Source organism: Pezoporus occidentalis, unplaced genomic scaffold (assembly GCF_034315485.1).
Source record: "Pezoporus occidentalis ecotype Australia unplaced genomic scaffold, CSIRO_AGI_Poc_V1 ctg1, whole genome shotgun sequence".
Lineage (NCBI taxonomy): Eukaryota > Metazoa > Chordata > Aves > Psittaciformes > Psittacidae > Pezoporus > Pezoporus occidentalis.
The window spans coordinates 17070442-17098349 of NW_026912778.1; the positions used below are offsets into that span (position 1 = coordinate 17070442).

The 27908-nt window shown below is 37.9% G+C and overlaps 1 protein-coding gene across 4 annotated transcripts in view; it reads left to right on the forward strand.

Annotated features, from left to right (window-relative positions):
- Positions 1-26223, forward strand: part of USP46 (ubiquitin specific peptidase 46) — a 36207-nt gene extending 9984 nt beyond the window's left edge. For 2 of the 4 annotated variants that reach the window (XM_062604542.1, XM_062604784.1), the window contains exons 2-9: positions 1738-1818; positions 2600-2813; positions 5467-5696; positions 9045-9121; positions 14550-14633; positions 14933-15130; positions 16263-16341; positions 17335-23797. In XM_062604542.1, coding sequence (XP_062460526.1) covers positions 1738-1818; positions 2600-2813; positions 5467-5696; positions 9045-9121; positions 14550-14633; positions 14933-15130; positions 16263-16341; positions 17335-17436 — 1065 coding nt within the window. In that variant the 3' untranslated portion in view covers positions 17437-23797. The other 2 variants (XM_062604617.1, XM_062604696.1) reach the window with 2 other exon arrangements.
- Positions 26224-27908: the final 1685 nt, after the last annotated feature.

Below are 27908 nucleotides of genomic sequence, written 5' to 3' on the forward strand. Positions count from 1 at the left end.
CTTTGCTGAGTCTGTGTATCTTTGGCAAGGCTGACTTTCCAAGCAAAGAAAGTAATCTTCATATGGAACTTGCATAATTATCACACTGTCATCCCCATTGAAAGGTATCCAATAATTGCTTTTTATAGATCATTCCTCTTTACAGATTTCTTACTAGGTTTAGCAGAGGATAATAACATATCCCTTTAGCTTTGCATGGAGCATTGTGCAGGTAAAGTACTTCAGTCTCAAAGGGAATGTCTGGGAAATGACACACTTGGTCTGAGCAATGAGCTCTGTGTGTGTGAGAGAGAGAAAGAGGCTGGGAAGAGATCTGATGTGGGGTTATGAAATACAAAATCTTTGAGCTTTTCTGGAAGCTGACAGCTTGAAGGAGCTGCTTTACTTTCAACACTTGCAAATTCTCAGCGAGCACCTGTGCTGATTTTCACTCCAGTGATTCTGTTGACTAAAATCATCTTCTTTTGATGAGTTGACATGAAATAATAGCATAATATAGCAAGCAGTGGTGATGGGAGGTGCGATAAGGAAACACAAATCAGGATTTGGGAAGAAGATGAGGAAGCAACACTAAAATTATTCAATTTGATTAGCAGAAACTTCAAAAATTTTAGCTGATGAAGTCTCTGAGCAAGTATATTGAACACAGGAAGCATTGAACTCAGGAGCTATTGAACTCAGGAGCACTGGAAATCTCATAAGTCTTCAGATGTTTTCTGTGTTGACATATTACAGGGGCATTTTACATGGGGTTATGAAAGTCAACCAACTGTGCTGTTCTTGTGGGGTGGAAATATTATAGGCACTATTAATTAATGCTTCACACTGCAGAGCATGCTTAGTAAGTAAATAAATGTATGATGCCAGTAAAGCAATTTTCATGCAGATTAAAAATTGGTAACTGGTAGGGAATATTGTCCAAATACAGCATTTTTATCAGGTCCTACAGGGATCTTTATGTTTATAGAGTGGATAGGAGTGATGACATTTCTTTTGGTAGCAATACAGCTTGCTAGCTTGCTTTGTAACCAAAGGGTGTTTAAAATGGGTGTTTTAATATAGCAAAACTACACGTAACATACAAAATTAGTGGTTGTACTTCACACACCAGTAGTTGTGAAAGCAACTTTGTTGTTGGAATGAAGATGAGCTGAACATAACTTGCCCACACTGAGGCAGTGACAAAGGTACTTGGTCAAAGGTGCTTGGGCTTATGCACCCTTTGATGTTAGATAAGGCGAAGTGACAAATGTATTACACTTGCTTTTAATGTTCGTGATGTTTTTCGTAGGACTGGGTTTCTGTCTGGAGCTCAAGTGTTGTTAAAGGCTGCTGACGAATTAGAAAACCTGCCTTACATCTAGGAACTGGTTTGTCCAAGATAACTTTAAGGGGTTTGCTTAAGGTCAACAAGTATCTTCATGATGCAAGATGATAATGGGATCCAACTGTTCCCATACACAGTAAAAATAAGGGGAAGGTGGATGTGAGAATCGCTGTTGTCACCTGTTCACTTCTAAGCAGCCGTTACTAGAGTGTCTGGGGAGGTCACCTCTACCACCTAGAACTGCAAATGCTTTATTAGCTCCTGTGGCTGTCATACCTGCCATTAGTAAGACAGAGTTAGCTTGGCTAATCATAGCTGAAAGGAAAAAAATAGTTCCTATCTCAATGCTGTCCATAACTTTATTTTATGATATTGTTATTCTAAATAATTTCTTCCTCCTTATTTTATAGGGCACCAATGCCTCTGCTCTGGAAAAAGACATTGGCCCAGAGCAGTTTCCAATCAATGAACACTACTTTGGATTGGTCAATGTAAGTACGATTTCCATTAGGCAAACTGTATACAGAACTATGGCTCTGATGTTACTTAAACTTTCATTTCTACTCCTATTTCTTTTCTTTTCTCTCCCAATCCCATTCTAAGGTAGGATTGCCTTTTCCTGAGAAAGTGCTGCTCATGGTTCAATTTAAGCAAAGTGGATTGCAAAACTGTATCAGATGTTTGAAGCTAGATACACCCCCAGAGAATCTATCTGTGTTCTATGAATGTTTCCAGGGATTAGAACTTACACTTCAATAAAGTTAAAAGTCTATTTTAGGCACGAAATGTGAGGGAGGAAGGGATGGAAGTATGTACAAGCTTAGGTACAGCAGAATCTCTTAAGGAGCAAAGAGCTTTTCTAACTGACTAAGGAGAGCATGAGTAAGAAGATTGTTTAATCGCTTGTTTATTCTCATATAAATAAAAGAGATATAGTAATTCTTTCCATTGAAAACATTAGTCATTCTGCTACTGAGCTGTAAGATAGAACCCAGCAAGAATATATTAATATATGGAAACAAGCTTAACAAGATCCACTACAATAAATAGATGTCTTGCAAGTGGAAACTTACTTTGTATCCTAGCTAATTTAGAACACCGTAGTTTTTTTCCTGTGTAGTGTCAGGGGTGGGTATGGAAATATATTCCTACAGCTGCTGCCTGGCACAATGGCTGGTATGTGACAGGGGCACAGGAGCCAGAAGTTGAATGAAACAACTGGTTTTATTGTGATGCACAGGGCTTAAGATTGTTTTTGATTTTACATGGCAGTTTGGGAACACCTGCTACTGTAACTCCGTGCTGCAGGCACTGTATTTTTGCCGGCCGTTTCGGGAAAATGTATTATCATACAAGGCCCAACAGAAAAAGAAGGAAAATCTCTTGACTTGCCTGGCAGATCTTTTTCACAGTATTGCTACTCAGAAGAAGAAAGTTGGAGTTATTCCACCAAAGAAGTTCATATCAAGGCTACGAAAAGAGAATGGTAAGTGTAAAACTGGAGTCCTCTTAGACATTTATACATTGATCAGGAAAGTGTAAATAAATATTGGGCAATGTGATCAAATTAATCAGATGTTCAGGTTAAATTTATAAATTACTTTTATTACTTTTTAGGTTTAGATATTAATATTTTAGTATCTATGTACATGATACTATGCTTGGAATAACCATATCAGGTCTCATAAGTTGCCAAAGGTGCATGAATCACTGATGTTTTCAGAGCACAGTGGGACAGACCGCACTGTACAGTGAGCTAGGGCTGGGGGTAGGGTGATGCTCTGCTGTAACTTTTTAATTACATCTTTGTGGTTATGACACAGAAAAACACTATGGGCAGTTGGCAGCATAGAAACTGTGTAAACTGGGAGTGCAACAGGCACCACTAGTCCAAAACACCCTGCAGGACAGGTAACTATGTATGCACGGGTGTTCAGTGAACTACACGTCAACTGCTCCTCTTGTTCTCAGAAATGAGCACAGCCTTACTTTGTGAAGCATCAGGCCCTTTTTGAGCATTAGGTTGGCAGCCACATATGGCTGATCTTGTAGTTCTGTCTAAGCAATATGAGGAACATCTTGAAATAAGGAAGCCTGGCACACAACTCCATTTTGGCCTGGATTCATATCACTGTGGGTGGTATGCTTAGAAACAGAGGAGCTTTGAATGAAGAGACAAAGTATGAATCGAACACCTGGAAGAAACTGCTTCCCAGTGACAGGATATAAATGGGCAGACAGTTCATTCCAGAGCAAGCATTAGAGAGTGTGACAAAGTTAGCTCTGAATCACCCAGTAATAAATGCCCCCACACTGTTTGGGATCACTTTTAGGGACTGGATCTTATGTTTTCCACTTTTTTAAAACTAGGACCAGACTCAGGGTGTAGGTGTATTAACCTGCTTATGTGTCCAGCTAGACACTGCAAAGCCAAAGGATCTGTTTAGTATTTTCAGATGAAATCCACATGAGCTTTTTCAGGAGCAGGGGGATAAAAATACACATTTCCTTGGGTGACATGGTCTAGTGGAAGGTGTCCTTTTCCCATGGCAGGGTGGTTGGAACTACGTGACCTTAAGGTGCTTTCCAACCTAAACCATTCTGTGATTCTATGATTCTATTTCTGGGAACACAGATTCTTTTTTCTTCTACATGGTGGGCAAATTGGGCCTTCACTGGAGAAATCTGTACTAAATCACCACTGAGATATTCTCTCTTCCTCCTGCAAGCATTTCTTACTGAAGAGGCAAGTCTCTGCTCATCTGACCTGTGTGTGAAAAATGTGCTTTGTGAGGTGATGTTATTATTGCCATTTGTAGTGGGTTACCCTTGGCTTCCAGGTTCCCACTACGCCTCTCTCACTCCTCTCCTTAGCCAGACAAGGAGAAAATAAGATGAAAAACTTTCTGTGTTGAGATAAAGGCAGTTTAATAATAATAATTAAAGGAAAAAAAGCAAAACCAAAGGAGATTTATTCACTACCTTGTATCAGCAAGTGATTTCCAGCCACTCCCTGGGGAGCAGGGCTTTGGTGTGCATAGGACTCGCTTCAGAACCCAAACATCTTAATAATGAATCTCCATCCCCTGCCTTCCCTCTTCTCTAAGCTTTTATTGCTGAACATGAAGTCATAACATGGCATATCCCTTAGGTCAGTTTGGGTTAGCAGTCCCAGCTATTTTCCCTCCCAACCTCTTGCCTACCCTCAGCCTACCAGCCTTTGGAAACAGCCTTGATGCTGTGTAAGCACTGCTCAGCAATAGCCAAAACATTGAAGCATTGTCAACACCCTTCTAGCCACACAAAGCACAGCACTGTATGGGCTGCTATGAGGAAATGTAACTCCATCCCAGCCAGACACAGTACACTAGTATGTGTCAGCATTCAGTGTCTTGTTTCCCCAGCCGTGTGTCTTACTCTCCAGACTCTGTGATGTTCCTAGGTGTCTGAGGGACTTGGAATGTATGGGTGGGAGTCAGGACCAGGTGTAATTAGGTGTCTAGTGTAAGGAGTTACTGGTTTAAGGAATTAATTTAGGAAGCGTCACCCTCTTGCTTTCTTCATTGACTGCAGTGAGAGCCTACACAACCAACGCCAGAGCATAACCTTACAGTCAGCTAAAGTTTAGTGAGATGAAGCCTTCCCCAAAATAGCTCCACTGAAGCCAGCATGACTGCAGAACTGCTTTTCTTTGGCACAATTCTAAACACTTTGATGAACAAAAGGGGGTCCAGAAAAGGGCAACAAAGCTGGTGAAGGGTCTGGAGGACAGGTCTTAACCAGGAACTGCTGAGGGCACTGGGGTTGTTTAGTCTGGAGAAGAGAAGGCTCAGGGGGGACCTTATAGCTCTCTGCAACTACCTGAAAAAGATTGTAGTGAGGTGGGGGTCAGTCTCTTCTCCTAAGTAACAAGAGACAAGACAAGTAACAGCCTCAGGCTAAGCCGGGAAGATTTAGTTTGGATATAGTTTAGTGGTGGTCTTGGCAGGCCTGGGGGATAGGTTCAACTTGATGATCTTAAAGGTCTTTTCCAACATGTTTGATGATATGATTTTATGTATTTGGGAAGAAATAATGAATTTAGGTTGCTTTCTTGAAGGGAATGTTAACTTCCAAAACCTCTACTGTCTTCTTCACAGATCTCTTTGACAACTACATGCAGCAGGATGCACATGAGTTTTTAAATTACTTGCTCAACACCATCGCAGACATATTGCAGGAGGAGAAGAAACAGGAAAAGCAAAATGGGAAACTGAAAAATGGCAACATGAATGAAGCTGAAGAGAACAATAAGCAAGAACTCACCTGGGTGCATGAGATTTTTCAGGGAACACTGACTAACGAAACTAGATGTTTGAACTGTGAAACCGTAAGCATTGGGATAGATTTTTTTTGGTTGTTGCCCATTAATAGATAGATACATTTTATATATATAAATATATGAATCTTTTCAGACATCTGAGAATTGTGGATATTCCTGTAGACTTTACTTCTTGAAGTGAGTATATTCTTTTCTAAAAATTTACTTTTCTAAGCATTACTTGGCTAACCTATGCCAAGTCTTGCTGCCCTAATACATATCTCTACAGTTAAAATCCTTGTGAGTTAATCAATACCCTTCCTTATTATTGTAACTTTGAAGAAGATACTCCTCTCTATTCCATGAATAAGTGAAATGTTAAGATGAATTTGTGTTAATTCATTCCTAAGACTGTGACTGGCATACAGAGGGTTTGTTATTAACAAACCATGTGTTTTCCTTATCTCCCTAATATTTTCTAGAGGATACTGTCAGTTTGAAGTCTGAGTAAAAATCAGTTTTAGTTAGAAAACGCTATTGCAAGTCTGCTGTCATTTTCTATATTTTTTAATCACATGCTCCTACTTAAAAGTAAAAAGAAATAATAATAATAATAATAATAATAATAATAATAAAGTTCCTCTCTGTGAGGTTTCTTTGTCAAAGAGTAACACAGGTAGAAGAAAGATGTTTCGGAGAGAAAAGTGATAGTGGCTTTCAAAAAAGTTTTTAATTAACCTCACCTAACCTTTGCTTTGTAAAAGGTAGGTGTCAAGGATGACTAGTTTTATTAGCTCCTCTGTAGGTGATGGAAATTGCAAAGGAGCTCCTGCAGGATACTTTCTTTATCTGTTTCTAGGATGTTTCATGAAACAGAAAGTTTTTAGCAGTATCAGTATTTTCCTCCATACAGCCTGTCCTGGTTTCATGGTGTTACTGAGCTGTTGCAATCGGTGTTGAAGCGCTGCTGTGAACTGGGCCAGCAAATTGATATGGCCTAAGAATAACGTGTTTTTAACTCAGACCAGTGCTGCTTCCTCCAAAGGAAATGCAACTTTAGACTATCTGCTTTAAGATGGGAGAAGGTGCCCAGAGAAGGTATCTTCAGACAGCAAGCAAGCTGAGGTTAAATATTTATAACTTTGGACAGCTGAAATTCGGTGAGATAAACCCTACCCAGGTCCTACAGATGTGTAAAAGAACATATTCTGATATTTCTAATCATAAAGAATGATCTTTATCCCAAGAAAATATGACTTGCCCAGGGATTTATGTCAGAGGGGGGGTAGAAAGAAAGAGATCAAACGATAGTCAACATGAAAAAAAGAGGTTAGACCAAGTTTGGAACAAGCTTGTATAGTGAAAATACAAGAGAGATTGAAAAGTAATTCTTTTTTCTGTTTCATTTATAAAAATCCAAGTAATAATAGCAAGTTAAAATAAGTGAAAGCATAGAATTTCTTTTAACTGGCAAATTCCTTTAAACAGTTGTGTCCTAATTCTAAACTAATATCCAGTGTCTACTCAGACAAACTTTAATGAAGTCAGGATGTGTCCTTGAGAACAGCAAAACTGCACAATACTCTTTGTAATTTAAAGTAATCAAGCTATATGGAAAAAATTCTGCTAGGTATTGCTGCTGTAGGAAGGCTTATCTATATCTTCCAGTGAATGCAGAAATACTGTATACTACCCAGGATAACTTCCCAGTTTGATTTTCTTCTATTACTGTGACTTGAAATCTTTGGGAAATAGTAAAATGGCTAAGAAGATGTTCCTTTGTTAAAATAAAATATTCATATGCAGTGCATGAAGAATCATTCAGAATCCAGGAGTTCTTATTCTCACCTAGAAAGGGTTCAGTTTGAATCTGGTTTTCCAGCTACCTTTAGTTTTGGCTTGTAATGTTCCAGCTCCAACTAACTCATCTTCCCCTTTCAGTAAATATTTGATGTAATGAAATCAATAACAAAATTCCGAGCTTCTTTGTGGGATTCAGATGAAATACTATACTTGCCAAAGACTTTTCCAAGTCTTTCTTTCTTGACATGCAGTGTATTTGACAGAACTCTAGTTCCAGCTGTAGAGACATAATGTTCTCTGAAGTTTTGTATCTTTCAAATTCTACTGGTGTACTTATAACTGCAGTTGAATGCTGCCAGTTTTGTTTTTTTTCTGGCCCCTGTGGGTCAAATCATGTCTCAGGAAGGACTTTTGTTTGGAGAACTGCTGTTCATTTTAATTGGGTGCACGTTATGCCTCTGTACATCTTTGATAATATCAACATTCTCTCTACTAAAGGTGTTCTTTTGGATTCAAGACTGCATCCGCCACATTTATGGATCTTTGCCATAATGCAAAGATCAACTGAAAGTAGTACCTTACTTACTAGAATTGCAGAAATCTGGGCATGAAGGACTTGCATCAGAACAATCATTTCAAACACTCACTGAAGTTCTTGATTTGAACTTCACTATCCTAACGTCTGATTTAGTTATTCTAAGAAAATGCAGCAATAGCAGGCAAAATACAGAGTGTTCATGCATTTCATAAACAGAATTAGTTGTTTCGAACATGACTGAATTCATGTGCAGTAAGTACTTCTGCAGTCTTTTTGACTCAGTTGAAGTATTACAATTAGCCATTTGGATAAATTTTTTGTTTGTTTGTTACATCTTCAAGATTACATACTCTAAGTGAAAAATCATTTTCAAAGCAAAAATCAAGGTCCATCATTCTGAAAATATTTAGGGTTACTTTTAAAATAAAAGCTTTGTGATAATTTTTCAGCTCTTGTCTAAAAAAATTGGCAAAATCAAAATTATTTTGCAAAGTATTATTAGTTTCCATTTTTAGCTTTAATCTTTTGATTTTTAAATCAAAATTATACTCAATGGGGAAATGCAGCTGTGTCAACCAGGAATTTAACATCAGCCTTTTGAACACTCACTGGAAAAGAGCATGGTTAAAAATGACATTTCTTGATAGATGCTTATTTAGAAGACATTTTCATTGCTTTCTTACTAATGGAAATAATTTCTTATGGCGTAAACTGTGAAACTAGAGTACACTGTATAACAAGGAAACATATTTAATGCACCAGTCACAGCTAATACAGCGGATGGTGGTCCCCACTTTGATGAACAGTAGACTACAGTCACTGACCCATGGTTGGTGAGCTTGGAGAAGTGGAACAGATGGAAGCTAAATTATATGAAAGCTGGATTGGTAGAGTTACTAATAAATATAATCATGCTGAACTAGGAGAAAAAAAAACAAACCTTGAAATGAGTTATTTTTGTGAAACTTATTTTTGCAGAAATTACCCTACCTTTAGCATTTGCACATAGATACAAACAGCATTTACATGTATGGTGTTTTACTAAGTCTGTTTTACATGTATATTTTTTGTAACAGGTTAGTAGCAAAGATGAAGATTTTCTTGACCTTTCTGTTGATGTGGAGCAGAACACATCAATTACACACTGTCTAAGGTAAATGAGTGTATCTCTGGCAGATAGTTCTGTCTGACTTTGCTAAATTTTCCAAGTCTAGTAGGTACAGAAAAGGAGAATAGCACTGGGTTTTGAACATTTCCTAAGCAGAAGAAAAAGATTGTAAACTGGATGTTTCCTCTAATGACAAAAGATACATCAGTGTATTTTGTTTTACTTACTTTCTTTTTCAATATATGTGTTTGAAAGAGGAAAAAAATCATCTCTTGGGAAAAATAATTGATTGTCTTGTCACCAGGAAGAATTGCTGCAGAAGAATAATTGGCTTCAAATGGATTTCAGTGTGCTTATCATTAAGCTTTTATTAAGTGCTTTGTTGATTAGGACTTATGTGCGTATTAAAAGTTAAGTGAGTACTTTGGAGAAAGAGTACTAGAGTCCCTAGCGGGCAAAAGATCTCTTAAGTCTAAAAGTTCTTCTGCCATATAAATTTCTATTCTGTGTCTCATCCTAAAATTCTAAGGAAAAGTCTTTTACTCTAAGTTTCAGTTCTGCTCCTAGTAGACACTACTGACCAAATACTTCAGAGGTCAAAATAATTTTGAGACTTCATGGAGGATTATTCTGAGAGATTTAAAATATCCGGAGTTTTGGCATTGATACAATAAACCAATTCCTAGATTTAAAGCAATATGTTGCTGCTCTAAGGTAATGAGTATCAATTGGTCAAATTATTCTTTCCAGCTTCAAAATTGCTACCAACTTTGAAATTGCATTTAACATTTGTTCTGGAATGCTTAGGAAGTGTTGCCTGGGACCTGACCCTAAGCTGAGAGTTACAAAAAGAGAAAGCATATGAGAGAAGGTACTAACCATTTTGTAAGTCAGAAAGTGATTTCTCTGCAGATACCACAACTGTACTAAGTAACTTCTGTTACATATTAAAGTGCTAAACCCAGTAAGGTTTTTCCTTCTCAATTTCCGTTCAGTCTCCTGTAGGGTACTGTAGCAGTGATTAGTCCTCAAGTAATTGATGGCTTGGCCTCGCGAGCGAAGAGTAGGGCCTTGTTGTCTTCTTTTTTCCCATCTCTTTGTTTGTTCATGGTCACCAATAACTGAATCAGTATTAGTACTACAGGTTTTTATTTGCACACTTTTAAGTTCTTCACTGTAGCCATTACCTTGAACTTGGTTTTGCCAGCATTACTTGCCTTTCTCTATGGTGTTCAAAGTCAATTTGAAATCACACTGACATTCAGGGAAGCTGAAGTGTGCATCTTCTGAGGTCCTTTCTAACTTGAGTTGTTACTTGGTTCCGTCATACGTAGTTACTGGAGACTGAGCACTGACTATCTTACAGCTTAGTCTGGTGAACTTGTTAGAAACTGCTGCTGTCCATAACTTGCCACCTGACCTTCAGCTTTCTCCATTTTTTAAATTCAGTTTCTTAGTTGTTAGAGCTTCCTGGAAATAGTTTGTTTGGAAAGGCTGTTTTATAGCATTCCCACTACTGAACACCAAGTGGCTGTAACTTACGATGTGGAAGAACTGCATCTGCACTACTGCAATTGACAGGTGCATGGTGGAGTTGAAAGGGACCACAAGAGTTTAGCCCCTTTTCCCACCTCAGATAGGGTGCTTGTCCAACCTGTTCCAAAAGATCTTTTATCAGTGGTATCTTGATTGCCTATCTATCTCAGTCCTTGTTCTTACTACTAACAAGCTTATCCCTCTGTGTAACATGAATCTTCCTTGTTTTAGTTCAAGCCCATTTCTACTTGCCTGGTGTACTCTGCACATAAACCAGGGGTTACTCCCTTTCCTCTTAGCAGCAGCCTTTTACATACAGGAAGAATGTCATTGCTTTCTTAAGTTAAGCAGCCTAAGGTCATTCAAGCTTTCCTTCAGAGGTGATCTTCTCTAGATCTCTGCTCATGTTCATTACTCCTTAGGCTTCTCTCCAATTGAACCTCTCTTGAACTCTATCTTACCTGAAGTGCAGTTGCCTAAAATTAGGCACAATATGTCATCAGAAAGCTACACAATCCTGAGAAGAACAGATGTCCTAAAACTTTGTTTACACATTTCAATATAGCATCTGCCTTTACTCCAATAGCATGGCATACAGTTTGAAGTCCACACATTGTTCCTTTTGGAAATAAAGGGAAGAAATATCCCAGTTTTTCTCTTATTGGGGTGGGAGGTGCAGGTTGCTATTTACAGATTAAACAGAAAGAGAGTCATCACCATCTATTCTGTTTGGTTTTTACACTAGCAGCATGTCTGCTTCTGTTTAGAAAACAAATATTCAGTTAGAATATGGATTTCCTCTCATTGCTCTATGGTATTATGCATTATTAAATGAAGTGTAAGTGGTCTTGTGGTTTCTAGTAATAGGAACAGCCAAGTTATTACTCTTTGGGGGAACTTCGCTGTTTCTTTGTTTTATAAAATATGCTTTGCTGTGTCTTTACAGCTTTAAGTGCTACTGCACTGAAAAGGTAACTTACTTAAAGAAAAACTGTAGAAGGTAACATTTAAGTAGAAAGAATTTCTTTGCCACTACAGATGAGTATTCATTTTAGTCATTCTTTTAGCTTTTCAGATTGAAAAGATCCTTGTGTACATAAAATGTCCAATGAATACAAGCCTCTGGCACAGTCTGACTCTACAGGGCAGGAAATGGAGCCTGAAGCAATGGAAGTCTAATAACAAATATAGTACATATCCTTATTTGTGTTTCCACTAGGACTTGCAAAGTTTACCAGTCCATTTGATCCTGACTTTTAACTGTCCACTTGTGCTTTTTTATTCCACTAAGAATTCTCTCATCTCTTAAAACAGAAAATTTTTATTATTTATGCATATAAACAGCAGAAATCACATTTCACACTGTAGTATAGAGACTGCAGAGAGATGGGCTGTGAAAGCACATGAGATTAATTATAAATAAATACAGCTTGAGCAGGTGTATTTAAAAAATGCTGTTAAAATACCGTATAAGCAAAATGCAGATTGGCCTGTTAATGGAACAGGAGAGTTAGAAATGTCTTTGAACTAGTTCTGCAGGTATAAAGTTCCTTAAGCTTATAGTTCTTATACATGCAGACTGTGTTAACTCCAGTCAGCAATCTCATGTTTTCACCTATTCGGCATCTATTAGAAGTGCCACGCTGAAAATTGTCTATTGCTGAAACAGTTCCTTAAGTTGCAGCTGTAAAGGGAAGCAAAAGCATCTAATCCTCACCTGCATACCTCCCTTCCCACAAGGAAAGAGTTAACGCTTATAAATATACCACCAGTTTTGTTCCTGGTACAAGAAAAGGAATTAATATGTGCTGAATAAGGGAATTAGTAGTGCCTTCAAGTTCCATGACTGTGCTTCACCTGCTATGGCAGAATAGGACAACGGTCTGTCAGGTGGAAGTAGAAGACAAAAGAACAAAAGAAGAAATGCTAAGGGACATGTAAGGGAATGTTCCTCAACTTACCAAGTACTTGAATACTTCTCAGGCTTTCACAGGTGCAATTTCCACAGCAGTAAACTTATCATATAAAATATTAGATATTATCAGTTTCAGAATAATGAATACATTTTAAAAATAATTCAGAAAGACTTTGAGTTTAATTTATTTTTGTGGGAGGTCTAGCATAGAACAAACCTAGAACTATCAAATTCCTACCATCTGTACGTGTTTCTTTATGTTAGGAAAAAATATTATTTATTTCTGTTGCTTTGCTTTGAGGGAGGAAGGAAAAAAATAAATTATTTTACAAACCTGTTGGGGGATTTTGTTGTTGTTGTTGTTGTTTGTTTGGGTCTTCTTTAAATTGACACTTTAGGCTTTAAAAGTAAACATCAGACTCTTCCCTTAACACAAACACATTCTACTGAATCTTGCGGTGTCGTGTTCCCCACACATAGAACCTGCCTCTAATATTTTTTTGAAGTTTCATCTCTTCATTCATGATCCCCTGAAAGGTTAATATTTTTTTTTCAGAGGAATTGGCTGAATTTTGTCTTTGAATTCAAATGTGAAATCAGATATTCGAGATCAGTATGTACCACTGAAGATATTCATTCCAGTGATCATGCTTTATTTTTCTTTAAGGTAGAAAATTATGATCAAAGTTTTGTTGCAACATATCTTTCAGGACATGTATTTTGTCCATATAAAGAAAAAAAAAACCCAACTAATAAAAGCATTCTCAGTATAATATTCAGCCATATGAAATGCCTCCCTGTCATATAAACATACAGCACACCAAAGAGGAACTTTTAGGAACTTATGTAAAGAAATTCTACTACTTATGCCATGGCAATCTGTATAGCCTTCAGTTTTCTCATCAACCCCTGTGGTGATGGTGCCAGGAAGAAATAATGATCTAGAATCCTCCCTTTGCCTTTGTAAGATAATTCTGGTGCTGCCTACTGTGAAAGCAGACTGCACTTGCAGACAGTGCAGCTTCAGCTCCGTAAATGCAAACTGCAATGGTAGAATGGAGCTCATTATTTATGGGTCTGAATGGGTCTGAATTTGCCTGGATTTCAGAAGATTATTAGGTACAATGTAGGTGCAATCAACAGGACAGTTTTGTACTTCAAATATATTTAAGGCCCAAAGTCACAAGAAAACCTGTGTGCTTAAGTGGAAGATAGGTGCTTTTGTTTGCATTTACAGTTCTCAAAGCACCTGCTCAGCTGCTATGTAACACTAGAGGTGACAAAAAATTACTATCAATCAGGTTTTTTTACAGTTCAGTTTTTTTAGGGAGCTACAATTCTTCTCCAAATCATATTGGCATAGTGACTTTGGACAAATCTTTTCTGTGAACTAAGAGACGCTATCGAAGCAGCCTTCCTCTGCCTCTATCACTTTAAAAGCTCAATCCAGAACAATTTCCGATCATATTTACTTGCCCAAGATTTAAAAAGCCTTCTATACTAGCTGAAACTTTCCTTTTTAGACATGAAGAAGGTATAATCAAATAACTTCTGGAAGACTGTTCAAGAGGTTAGAGGATGCAGGAAAGTGAGTTCAATTTATTTCTTCTGTGTAAGAGGATTCAAACCTATCTTACAGAACACCATAAAATGTGAGCTATTTGGCGATGATAGAAGTGCACTTGAAGCTGTTCCATTCTGCAAATAATTTAAAAAGGGACTGGATGAATTGAGTGACTACACTCAAGTCTTGACATGTAATAGGTTAGGGTATAATTCCTACTTTGAGATACTTTGAGATAGTATGGAGGGCCTCAGTTCCTAATACAGGGCTGTCATAGCCACCAGATGCCTAAAGTCCCAATGCAAACCCCAGTACCGCTGCTTCAGATGTTGTAGAAAACTGGGCTCAGTGGAGAGAGGATTTGATCCTGTGTGTCCTTTTAGGGTTTCAGTTCATCAGCCCAAGTGGGGCAAAAGTGTGAAGACCCTTTAAAAACTGATAACTCTGTCTGTTTACAGAGACTTCAGTAACACAGAGACATTATGTAGTGAACAGAAATACTACTGTGAAACTTGCTGCAGTAAACAAGAGGCACAGAAAAGGTAAGCAAAGAGCAGGCTATTTCACCATATCCCTCCTGGGCTTTGACAGACCTCCTCCTTGATATTTATTATGTTTAGATACCTAGAAGCTTTACACCCCAGCTACATTCTCTGTGTGGGCCAAAGAGATAACAGACAAATTCAAAGCTATTAGATGCGTCTTAGTTTAGAAGCTACTGCTGGTTGACTACTGTTACTTACAAAGTGCTTTTACAATGCAAACGTTTACTCATTAAGGAAAGACAAAATGGCTTTGAACTTGTCAGGTCTTTATCACATGCACTCTAATGGTTTCACAGGATGAGAGTAAAAAAACTGCCAATGATTCTTGCCTTACACCTCAAGAGATTCAAGTATATGGAGCAATTGCACAGATATACTAAGCTGTCTTATCGTGTAGTATTTCCTCTGGAGTTACGTCTCTTCAACACATCTGGCGATGCTGTCAACTTAGATCGCATGTATGACTTGGTAGCTGTTGTTGTTCACTGTGGAAGGTAAGACACTTTCATGTATATCTCAAGCTGTTGCCAGACATTTGCCAAGGGCAGAGGCATGCCTGACAAAACGCGGGGAGAATGGGAGCGAAGTCAAATTGTGCTGCTGCCGCAACTTGCTGTGTTGTGGCCTGAACCTCTTGGCCACCCTCCCTCACAGTAAATCTCTACTTGTTCTAAAAACAATGTCTCAGGCCTCCAGAAGTCACAAGACTGGTTTGAATTAATAGAGCTGTTTCCTTCCTCAAGATCCCACTTACAGAGCTTGGGAGCCAGGACTATGTGAAAGCCAGAAGCATGCAGGTCCTGCAACAGGTTATCTTGCTCTCTTGTCAAGGCAACAAAAATGATAGCTTTAATAAAGCTTTTTACATATGGGGTATTGTCAAATATGAAACAAACAAAAATCCTTGGGGCTTTAAGAACATGACTTGTCCCTCTTCTCAAATACTCTATGTAACTAAATATTCACAGTTGATACCAAGCAATTTTTCCCCATAATTTTAGTTCATTAGGGATGCTGGGGAAGGACTCTTCTTTAGGGACTGTAGTGACAGAACAAGGGGTAACAGGTTAAAACTTAAACAGGGGAAGTTTAAATTGGATATAAGGAGGAAATTCTTTACTGTAAGGGTGGTGAGGCACTGGAATGGGTTGCCCAGGGAGGTTGTGAATCCTCCATCCCTGGCAGTGTTCAAGGCCAAGTTGGGCAGAACGTTGGGTAATATGGTTTAGAGTGAGGTGTCCCTGCCCATGGCAGGGGGGTTGGAACTAGGTGATCTTAAGGTCCTTTCCAACCCTAACGATTCTATGATTCTATGATTACATCTTAAAAATATTGGCAGTAGTTGATGCCTGCCAGAAGCAAATTTTTTATTATTCTAGAGGTTAATTTGAAAATGGTCTTGGAACAGATGAAAATACATTTAGCTTTCAGCTGATGAAGCCTTTGCAAAAGTTCAGTAAAAAGGTGAAAGGAGTAAATGTCTACTGAACCACCAGGGGTGGGTTTACTATGTTCTTCATAACATTTAGATATAATTCAGTCTGCTTGCATATAGAAATTGACTTATCAAAAATGGACTCAATAGTATCTTCTAATATTTGGGGGTTTGTGTGTTTTGCTTTCTAGTGGGCCGAATCGGGGGCATTATATTACTATTGTGAAAAGTCATGGATTTTGGCTCTTGTTTGATGATGACATTGTAGAGGTCAGTATGCTGAAGGTCATGAGCACAACCTGTATGTTTATGTTCTGTTTTCTATCTGGGGTTAAACTTCTGATCCAGACCTGTGTGCAGATTACTAGTTTGCAAAGCCACAGTTTGCTTGTAATGTGGCATTTAGCACAACTCTGTTAAGTAAGATTGCAAACAAACTAACTCATCCTGTAGTTCTTCTGTCAGTGTTGGAAGAGGTTGTTTTATTTCAGAGCAACATCAGTTTTTAATACCAGACTTGAAGGGTTTCATTTGGAATTATTTCTATATCTAATAAAATCAATTTAGTTCATTATGACTTAAAATATCCATGAACTATGTTGCAATCCCTGGCAACATCACTTGGCAAAACTGGATTGGGTAAAGCTAGCATTGCTCTAGAATTTTAATTTTTGAACAATTGGGAAGTTAGAAGAAAGTGTGGATTCTACAATCGATCTGGGTTTGTCTGAATGTAAATTAGAGCAGGATCTGGCCTGCAGCTATTAAAGATTTTGTCTGAGCATTTTACAATTCATTCCTAAGCAATCCCCGTGTGTCTTTGCGGCACCTTAACAAAACTGAGGTCTTAAGCCTTATTTCCCAGGAGTAAATCCAACAGAAGAAAGTAAGCACTGGGACACTGGATGGGCTGTGTCTTGAGGAGTATTTCTGGAAATTTCAGAAGGGAGGGATCACATGCTCACATTTACGTGTTTCAGCAGTGTTCACTACTGTGTTCCAAGGAGTCTCGCTGTTGTTGGAAAAAGCTTAATTCGGTTAGGTTCACCAAGACCAACATTCCTATTGGTTTCCATGACTGAGAGCAGTAGGGCTTAGCCCCAGAACATTACCCTTTCACTGCTTAAATTGCAAACAGAATTTGTTAATTGCTACCCAGAAACAAGTAACTGAATTTGTTGTCCATGTTTACACAGTCATTTGATCCAGGTTTGGTACTTCTTTTACCTAACAGCATGTTAAATTTTTTTGTTTATTTTGCAGAAAATAGATGCTCAAGCTATTGAAGAATTCTATGGTCTGACCTCTGATATATCAAAAAATTCAGAGTCTGGCTATATTTTATTCTATCAGTCAAGAGAGTAACTTGGCAAACTGTGACAATTGCGCACAATGATGCTGCACGTGAGAGACTCTGACGGACCCCCTTAACTGACTTTTGCACAGACCACGTCTTGTGTGGTTGAACGACGATACACTCTGTCTCCTATTAAATGGTCTATGTGATATTGACTATAATTGTCCATTTTTGACATGTAAAACTTTGTTTGGGGGGGGGGGGTGTTCGTAGTTTTTAAGTGTGATTGAAGAATTAATTGCAGTCAGATTTTAGTGGAATTTATATGGACTACCATTTACAGATAATAAGATTTGGATGTCAACTGTTAAACCCAGTCCAGCTAGAGTAGTATTTTATATGGAAGTGTTCACTGCATTTAGACAAAAATTGTTTAAAACTTTCTAAATGGATTTGGGGTGTGTTGATTTACAAAGCATTCCTTTAAATACTGACATATATGTACCCATTTTAATTGTAAGGAAAAAAACAACTGTTTCATGATGATTGGAATTGTGATTGTATAGGGGATTTCTTTTTTTTTTTTGAACATGTTACTCTCTGATATTGTTTCAAAATCTTTTAAGCTTTGGGTTATTAAAAAGTTTCAGTGCATAACCTCAGGCCTAAAATTCACATAGAGGGATTTAAATTGTAGTGGAACCAAGTAATTCTGTATGTCCAGTCACTTTGTTTATCATGAGATAATACAGGTGAGGTGAGATTTCAGAACTTACAGAGCACTGGAATAAAGGGAGTGAGATGACACATATGACACAAATAAATTGCATGTATGGAGGTTGAACTTATCTTTCCATAAAAATATCATGGGTTGTTTACTTAAGTTTGCAGAGGTTGCAACAGTGCTCACATATGACATCCTTCAGGACTGAAATGACAGTGCATTTAACGGTGGTGTTCACACAGTACATAAGACATTAATTGATCCTACAATTTTCTGTAGGTTCTATTTTCATTTCTCAAGACAGAGTCCATTTCTTAGCAACATAACGTAATGCATAACAACCACTAGTTTACACTCACTGTCAGGTACATACCATCTCTAACTTTTTGGCCTTGTATGACAGCATTAGAGTCACCACAGAAACAGATAGGCTTCTGGAGTGTCTGACTTTAAAAACATCAAAAGGCTTAGTTTGTGATTTTACTGGGTGAATTTGGCTGGCATTAGTCAAGTACTGGCTAATAAAATTGCTGTACTCACTGGAATTTGGCAAAGAATGAATGTAGAAGAAAGTATCAACAGGGAATGAGAAGGAATCAGTATAAGGTTAAGGCAGGTGGTAACGCTGCGTAAGCACCTTGCTTAGTTGGACAGTTTCACTCCATGATACAATTCTTGAATTTCAGTAGCCACATTCCTGTTGCAATGAAGTCAACAACAAAAACACTCTTCATGTCTTTAGGGGCACTGATAGTTGATTCTGGTATTTGCAAGGAAATATTCTCATCTCACAAGGTATATTTCTACCTGTTATATTTCATTCACTCTCATTAAGTATTTAATAGACAATGCTGCTTTTGGTCCTTCTTTAAGAAGCCTGACTGCCACTTTATGGCCAACACTCCATTTCAAGAAAAGGCTTTTGAAGTGCAGTTAAATCTTATAATTTATTCTTCTATAGGAAAGAGAATAACTTTTTTCATTGTAATCTACTGTGAATGTAAAATATAGTTTGCTAAATAATGGTGAAAATGAAGTACTAGCTTCTACTGTAACATCAACTGAAGTTCAGTTGGTTTTATCAATGGCCATTTTGTAAACTGAAGAGATGTAGCACTTTATACTGAATGAGAAACTTAAGTGGACTTTTCATCTAACTTTACTTGTGACTTACCATGTTGTTATACCAATACAAGAAAACAGACTTAGAATGTAACCTTACTTACTTGGGTGAACAATAATAGTGGTCTACAAAGATCACTCACATGAATGAAAGCTCATATGCAGGCTCAAGACAAGCATAATTGAGATGCAGCTCTAGTTCTATTATTGATGTTAGAATGAAATGTTCTGTCTCGAACACAGGAGACAGGCATTTTACAGACTTCAATTCTCACTGAAGCCCAGGAGTTTTTCCATTGAAAAGCTAAACCTGCAAACCCCTCTTTAATGTATTTATTTATTAGCATTCAGAAATTCCATATAAAAATGTAATAATCACTTGCCTTTTTAAAAGGGGTAAGGTTTCCTTGTTGTGAATGAAGGCACCTTCTTGATCGGCATTAGCCAGTGCTGGTTCAAGGGCCTGTACTTCATGGCTTACTGCTACACATTCTTAGAGCATTCTTCAAGTTTAAAACAAGTAACAAAAAAGATATTCTTGAGGTATTATTTGCAAGTTATGGGCTCACGTTTATATGAAAAGTAATTTTTCATTAAAGTAATTTTTAAATCAGTTCAATTTTTCAGAAATATTTTCCATATTTCAGTTGATTTACTGGAAAATTGATTTCTTAAAAGGTTAATTATATGAATTAATATTTAAATGCTAAAGTACAGGATAATAATCTTTGGTTTTCTCCAGCTGCAAGACAGCTCTAGGTTGCAAAATATGCAGGTAACTGCAGTATTTTGTTGAGAGTAAAATTACTAGAATAAGCCTTTTCATAGAGTATACTGTAAATTCATGCTAACCCATGGAAAGAGCACAGCCCTGGTATCACACCAGTCCATCATCAGTGGTCCAATTGTAACTCTAAAATATTGTGGAATACTCACTTCATGCCAACACCAGCTCAAGTAAGGAACATTTTCTTTTGATTAGAAATGAAAAATGCAGTCACAATTCTTTGAATTATATACAGTCTACAGTGTGCTGAATGTCTTGACTTCAGTCCATCAAAAGGTGTCCATCGCGGTTGTAGTAATACTGCCAGTCTGGGCAGCAGAACTCTGCTGTGCCAAATTAAGAACATCCGCATTGGTTTTGCAGGATCCTCACAGGAACAATCATACGATATAAATTATTTTAGTTGATTACATAAAACGTAATCCTTTTTCTCTTATTCTTCTGTGTAGCTTTCCAGTCCCTTATGAAAGAATGGAAAAACATCTAGGACAATAGAAGGTTTTCAGCCAACAGCTAGAAAACAAACCGGTAGCACAGATGTGTCCAATAGTATTCTGTGCTTCCCTAAAATTACTTTTTTATAGTGTCAGGTTCTGAGCACATTAGGACTAATGACACCTGAAGTTTTCTGCTTGTTTCACATGCTGTTGCTGGGATGTGTTGTCCATTTATAAATCTTATTACTATGTTCTTACTTAGAAAAAAGAACATTTCTGTCCTGTGCTGTTTTTCCACCAAACCCAACTGAAGTGCCGCAGTGCTGATGAATCAGTTATCTTAGAGGATGAGCTCAGACCTCAACTTTTATATTTCACAGAACAGGCTGTCAGGATTTTATGTAATTTCTATTTCTGGGACATAGCAGAGGGAGGCAGAAGAGGGGAGTAATGGAAAACCGTATCAGTGAAGCAGAACACCTTCCTGAGGAATTAAATCCCCAAATTATTCATGTCAATCTTATTTTAATAATTTACAGTTACCTCAGAGCAGTAGACTACATCTTAAAAGTATTGTTCCTTTAGCAGCTGGAGTAAAGAAAATAAATCAGTAGGTGTTTCATTTGTATTAGATTTAATAAAGATATCAAAGACCTAACTAAGCTGAAACTGAAATTCATGTTACTTGTTGGGTCCCAAAGTGCCCCCACAACCTGTCTTTTACCTTCAGACATCACATTCCGTTCACCCATCTGTTACAGCATCATGTACTTGGGACCTGAGCTGACAGCTTGCAGCTGCCAGTGGTTTGATGGTCTCAGCAGCAGACCCTTCTTGTTTCAGCTCTTTTTTGCTGTTGGTGGCTGACAAGTGTTAGCACTATCTTACAGCTGAATGTGTACTAGAAATTTTAAGAAGTTTTGGCTGTGTACCTGATGTTTGTTAGTGTTTGTTTTAATTTATTTCTTTTTCATTGGTCTGTTACTGTATTTGTAGAATAACTTATGTAGTTGATATTATTTGTTTTCTGTTCTAATTTTTATGTACTTTGATTTTTTTACAATGTAATCAACCTTAGCACTTTAAGAAACAATTTCAATCTTGTGAAATTCCAATCAGTTTAACATTTTGCCTTTGTCTTTTTGCTTTTGTAGCTGTTTGCTTATGATCCAACGTCTCTAGTTACAACCCAGTTTCCGTTTTTAGGCTTGTGGTCCCGGCTGGGTTGTAAACTTGGGAAACCCAAATTTATTCATACATAACAAGGATGCAGTATTTACTATGTGTCTGCTACACATAGCAGTATGTACCTGATGAGTTGCACTCAGTGCACATTTCATAGCCTTTTTTGCACTCTACCTGCTAACCTGAGAATTACTTTAATACTTCAATCTGTGGCACAGTTATCAATTATTAGGATTTAGAAAAGCTCCTCTTCTCACAAGAGAATTCCTTTTACCAAACAGAGTTAGCTGGCAGTCAGCTGATCATGCAGGTATTGCTGTCTTCACCATTTTAGCTGTGCTCTGTACAGTCTCAAGTATGAATAATCCTAACTGCTGAATTTATTCTTGTGTAAGTCCTAGCAAGGAGAGCAATCTTTTTGCAACTTCCTTCTATCCACTTGGGCTCATATAAGAGAACATAAAGCAGGAAAAGTGCTGGTTTAAGAAAAGCCACACCATCTAGCAAAGACATTGGATGTTTTAGAGTCCAGCATCTGTGACACCCGTATCAGAAAGTCACTGACTTTTTTTGTTGTTAATGAAAGGGTTATTCTTAGTTGTTTAGACATTGTACTCTCTTTGATCAATTAAAAGTCCAGGTCTTTTTCCTGTTGCATCAATTCTGTTGCTGAGGTATTTCTTCACAATTTAACATGGCACTTCATATTTAAATGGCCCTTGGGAAACCTCAATAGACACTCTTTTAATTTGTTTCCAGTTAGCATGCGTTACTTCAAAGAGATAGCTTGAACCTGTCCACAAGGCTTACTCAGATTAACACAGACTTTTTGCACACAGGGTCAAATAACGGTACGTGCCCACCTGATGGGACCTTCTGGTCTAAGCCCACACCTTTTTACACACTAATAATTCTTTACCTCCTAGGAGGTTTGCTTGCTGGCTTTGTCTGAATGGTTTAATATGAAACCACACATAACTCCCTTTATTCATAGTTTCACAGTTGCTATAATACTTTAGTAATTTTGCTGCATTTGGTTATCACAACTGGGACTATTGCACAATTTAAAATAAATAACTTTTGTGTGCCATTCACAGTGATCAATTTAACAGCCTAATGCTTCTGGTGAAGGCTGTTGCAGGTGGCAACGTTGCTATATGCAAGAATAATAAAGAGTAAGTGGCTTTTCTGTGATAGCACAGTACATCTGCAGGAGAAGCAGGACTGTCACACAGCTTCCTAGCACTCAGCTTGCACACATCTGAAGTTGGTGCTCTGTCCTCTAGATAATCCTAATCCTTCTCTTAGGGGTTTGAAAGTGGCAGAAGCAAACCCTTTGTGAAGACACCTTGTGATTTACCAGAACATCTTACTTGCCACAGTAGATAATAAATATTTGCAACCTGTCTCTCCCTGCTCCCCAAAACCTCATTAATACACATACCTTAAAGATGCTGAGTTTAAATGTCAGCTTTGTATTTGCAACGTGCTCGTGTTTGCAAATGTCCCATATTGGACTATGTTCACGTACTAAATTGTTTCTTAGTCCTCTCTCAACTGTCATTCTAACACCAAGAGCAACATCAGGGTGGCCATGTCACAGGTTCGAGTGCTTTTCCTGGAAACAATTTTCAAGCTTCAGTGGCTTTTCTTAAAGAAGACCTAACACAAGCTCAATAACTTTTCCATGACTCTTTAGGAATAAAGTCACCATATGCTGTACGAATATAAGTGTGGGGCAGGGAGGAGAGCAAAGAGAAGCAGCAGAAATATGGAAAGGGCTGGTATTTTGGAGGCTTTGAATATGTATATCTGTTTGTAAATACGGAGTCCCTCTCTACCTTGTCAGAATGATGCAATCATAATAAAACTACTTAAATATTTTGTGCTAGTTTTTTAAATGGAGTAAGAAGTAGTAAAATTATTTGTCACTCAATTGGGGACACATAAAAGTACTGAATTTCTTGTAAAGAGTACAATACATGGTGTATGTGCACAATTGAGTATCTGCTCTTTTTAATCATGTACATGTAATTAAACGCTGCACTACCTGCAGAACTGTAAGATAAATCTCATGTTGGTTATTAAGGTTGTAACATAAGAAAACAGTATTTTCTCCTGTTAACGTGTTTATATTTTACATAAAATAAACTCCCTAGCTGATCTTGCTTCCATTCAATTTGCTTTTAATTCAGCTGGTGCCAGACTAAGGCTGAACATTGATGTTGGTTGTTACACAGCATGCTTCTGAACGTCAGGTATCTGTTCTTACAGATGGCAAGACTGCTGATGCTTGCCTTTTATTTCATGTAATGGAGTCATTGTATTTTAAGTGACCTGAGAGATTGCTCCACCACTTGGGCCAACTGCCTTGGAAGTGTTTTAAGGGAACAAGTTTTGCATGCAGTTCAGGAGCTGCCTTGGTGGAGTATACACACAACAGCACAACTGAGCTGTACCCAGTTAATGCACATCACTGACCTTGTCAGTGTTGCTGAGAAAAGCTAAAACTGAGCAGAATATAAAGCAGCCAGAAAGGAGCTACCTTTTAAATCAGGGAACGAGGAGAGCCTCAAGCTCTTTAGCCTGGGGTTTTGCCTGTGACTATAAGAGTGGGAAAGGGTTTTGCTAACGACATCTAAAATTCTGTCAGGGAATTAAAAGGTTCCTGTGTTCTGCTAATTTTCCTGAAGTTATTCATTAGCAAACACAATTTACTTTGCCAAAAGTGTGGTAAATCAAAGACTGGAGTCTCTTGTTCCTGTATAGATGGATTCTTGCTATTCCTTCAGAATCATTTAGAGAATCAAAATCAAACATAGCTGTCAAACTGCATGTTAAATTTATAGCTAAGATGCTATAGGATTTATGGCACACCAGACTATCAAAGGGCTAGGTTGAAAACCACATCTCACAGTACAGATTTCCTCCTAAACTCAAAACCTTGAAGCACCCTCAAATTTATGTCTAGGTTATTAGAACATAAGCTTTTAAATGCAGGATGAAGACAGAGATTTAAAACACAGGAGATGACTGAAATTAAAAAAATGGCAAATCCATACTTTTAAAATGTTTTAAATAAATAAAATTTACAGAGTACATATGAAGAAACCAAGAAAAGGTTTCCGAGAGCCAGGTTCACAATCACTGCATGTGGGCTCCGCTAGAATTGCTCTCACTTCAGAAATGCATTTTCCCAGGAGCTGTGTGATGTTTACCAGTGTCTCTGTTCCTTATTTTTTAGTATGAGTTAATCATTTTACATTAGATTGGGCTGTGTTCTGTGCACCACATAAACAAAGAAATGTTAAAAATATAATTTCAGCTTGAGCAGAAATTCAGGTATGGTAGGAGAAAATGAAAAGATTCCTCATTTAAATGCACTCACCAGCCTTGAAACAATATTTATTAGACATGACTAAATGTATGCCATGGAACACCATGTTTCTGGAGATGTTAATTTCCTTAAATGTCTGTGTGCAATTTAAAACTAAAGTAAAATTTTTTAAAGAAGAAAAATAAGACAACCATTTTCAAGACCCAAATATATAGATGGTAACAGAACATGTCAATTATCTGTTCTGAAAAACGTTCCTCTTCACTTATTAATTTTATATCAAATAGTAGTAGATTACTCCATCTCCATGTTAAAATTCACTCACCCTCACTGCCTGACTCATTTGGCAGCTTTACTGTGACCCAAGAGCTTCAAGCTTTCCTCAGTCTAAAAAGATTACAGCTATGTATCCTTGCTGTCTCTGGGAAGCTTCTGTGGCACGGGCTGTGGGACCAGTAAACCTCAGAAGACCTGGATTTTCCCAGATCCCTTCACCCAGGGCACACCAGACCAGACCAGCATCAATGTCCACTCCACACCTAAGCAGCTTCAACACACATTTTCCCCAAGCTCATCATTCCAGGAACACATGCTGAATGGGTTTAGTATTATTTCCAGTACAGAATCACTTTGCTAGATCTGCTAATGTATTTTCCTATGTAAAGCAAAGTGATAAATAACCATGTGTACTCTCCTGCTTCAGTGTGCTCCTGTGGTCTGAACCAAAGAAAATTCCTTTAAACAATCAACCCAAGACCTTTCTGAACCGTAACAACTTCTCCCCCACCCCTGCCTTTCTTTTCCTCCTTCCCATGTTCTTAAATGGGTGAAGCTCAGTCTCCTTTGTTGTAGATTGACTCACAGCCTTTGTCACAGCAGACACCACAGGTGCCTACTACTCTGAGCACAATGCTGAGGTTCAGATGTGAAGAATGGGCTTGCTGTGAAGGAAGCCGTTGGTGGTATTCACCTCTGTACAGAGTGATCATTGTCAAAGTGAATACACTTTTTGCCTGTATCAGTTTAACCAGGCACAACACTACTCCTGATCCTAACAGTGCATTTCATCTCCATGAATACAGAAACAGCAGAGGAAGCAACAGCCTGGAGTTTGCACATTGCCCCTGGATGCACGGAGAGACCTACCAGGATCAAACAGAATTCAAGAGGTGTAGACTGACAGATACTTTGTGCCAAATCACTGCAAGAGTAAAATAAGGAGGTCAATACTGGAATGAAATTTAGAATAAACCAGAGTAAAAAATTGTCTTTTGGATTTCATTTCACGCACATATGAAGAGAAATATTCAAGCCGTATTCTAGAACAGCAAAGATGTTGAAACAGAAGATATAGGTTTCACCTGGCATTGCAAACTAGACATCACAAGTGCTTGGGCATCAATCAAGAAACAACATGATAGGGACCAAATTCTACTGTCAGTTACTTTGGTTTAGCTGAAAAGAAGCTCAACAGTTTACTGTTTCACAGTGGGATTAGTAATAACAGAAACTGGCATGAAGATTCTTACAGTATCCTCATAAAAATTTTGGTGTGCTGAGCTGTATTTTCTGTACAGCTGTGAGACAAGGGTATGTGTGGAACACTGTAAGAACTGGAGAAGAACTACAAGTGGAATTATCTCTGCTCTCTGAAAACATTGTTCAGGAGCTCAAATAAAATCTTACACTTAATTTAGTCACTAATCATATAATTCTCACTGTAATATATGAAGCATTTTTCATCTTCAAGATGAATCAACCAATAACTTATCTTTCCAACTCTTCATTTGGTGAAAATTGTAGAAATTTAGCTATGAGTGCCAAAATCCCTATGTATTTTAGATAACTGCAACTTGAGCTGAACCTGGCCACCCCTCAACTAGACTAGTTTAGCTAGTAGGAACATTTTCACCGGCTGCTGAGCAGGCCTTGATGACCTGTTCACCTCTGGATGCAGTTCAAAGTGCAGATCTTGTAGCACATTGCTCTAGTATAACCTGATATCTTGCTATCTCTGAAACAGCTTGTCTTCCCTTGAATGCACACGGGCAGCTGAGGTTACTCAGAAAGTTTGTTTTAACTGTGCTTCCAATTAATAGATTAGCTTTCTTTTTCCTCCTAGTAATTGTTAATTATGATATACTAGCAGCAAATACTAGGTAAAGCAAGGACGTTGTCATTTGGTTTACTTCTCTTTCTTTCTTCTGGATATTTCTAGTTACATTTTGAGATGAACAAAAAGTATTCTGAGGTAAGGTCGTTGAAGTTTTGGCTGGTTTAATTCTGCAAGATGAGTAGTTCAGTCAGACACCAGTCATGGGTAAGACACCAGAATAGCACTCAGCCGCCCCTCAGAAGCTAATCTTGAGAACGAAAGAACCCCAAAGGTAAGTAGAATTCTCCCCCCTCCAAGCTGTTACAACTATGACATTATTCAATACTCAAGCACAGCTTGTTAATTCTATTGTTGACATATATAGGGAGCTTTCTGGGCATACTGCATTACCATGCAGTGACAGGGTTTCAACCAACATTGAATGAAGTGCACTTTTGCAATAACTTGCTTCAGAGCAGTGTTCAAGATTTATATTAAACTGTACCCTTACAATGGCTTAGAGAAGGAAATACATGAAATCTAAAAGCTTTACTTTCTGGCAACGTTACACATTCATACTCATTTACGTTCCCAAATGCAGTTACAGAGGATGAGGAAAGGCAATCGGTTTACCATAAAGCAAGCAGTACTGCAGAATACAGGCCATGCATAGCCAGCCTTCTGAGTGGCAACAGCAGTGAATAAATACTCGTGGTTTAGTTGTTCTGCTTAGTTGTCATGACACTTGAAGAAGAAACGTACCTAGAGAATGTGTTTGCTTAACATGTTGAATCTGTTGCTCTCGCTCTTATGCGGTCAATTCCCACCTCCAGATATCGAGCTGAAAACAAAC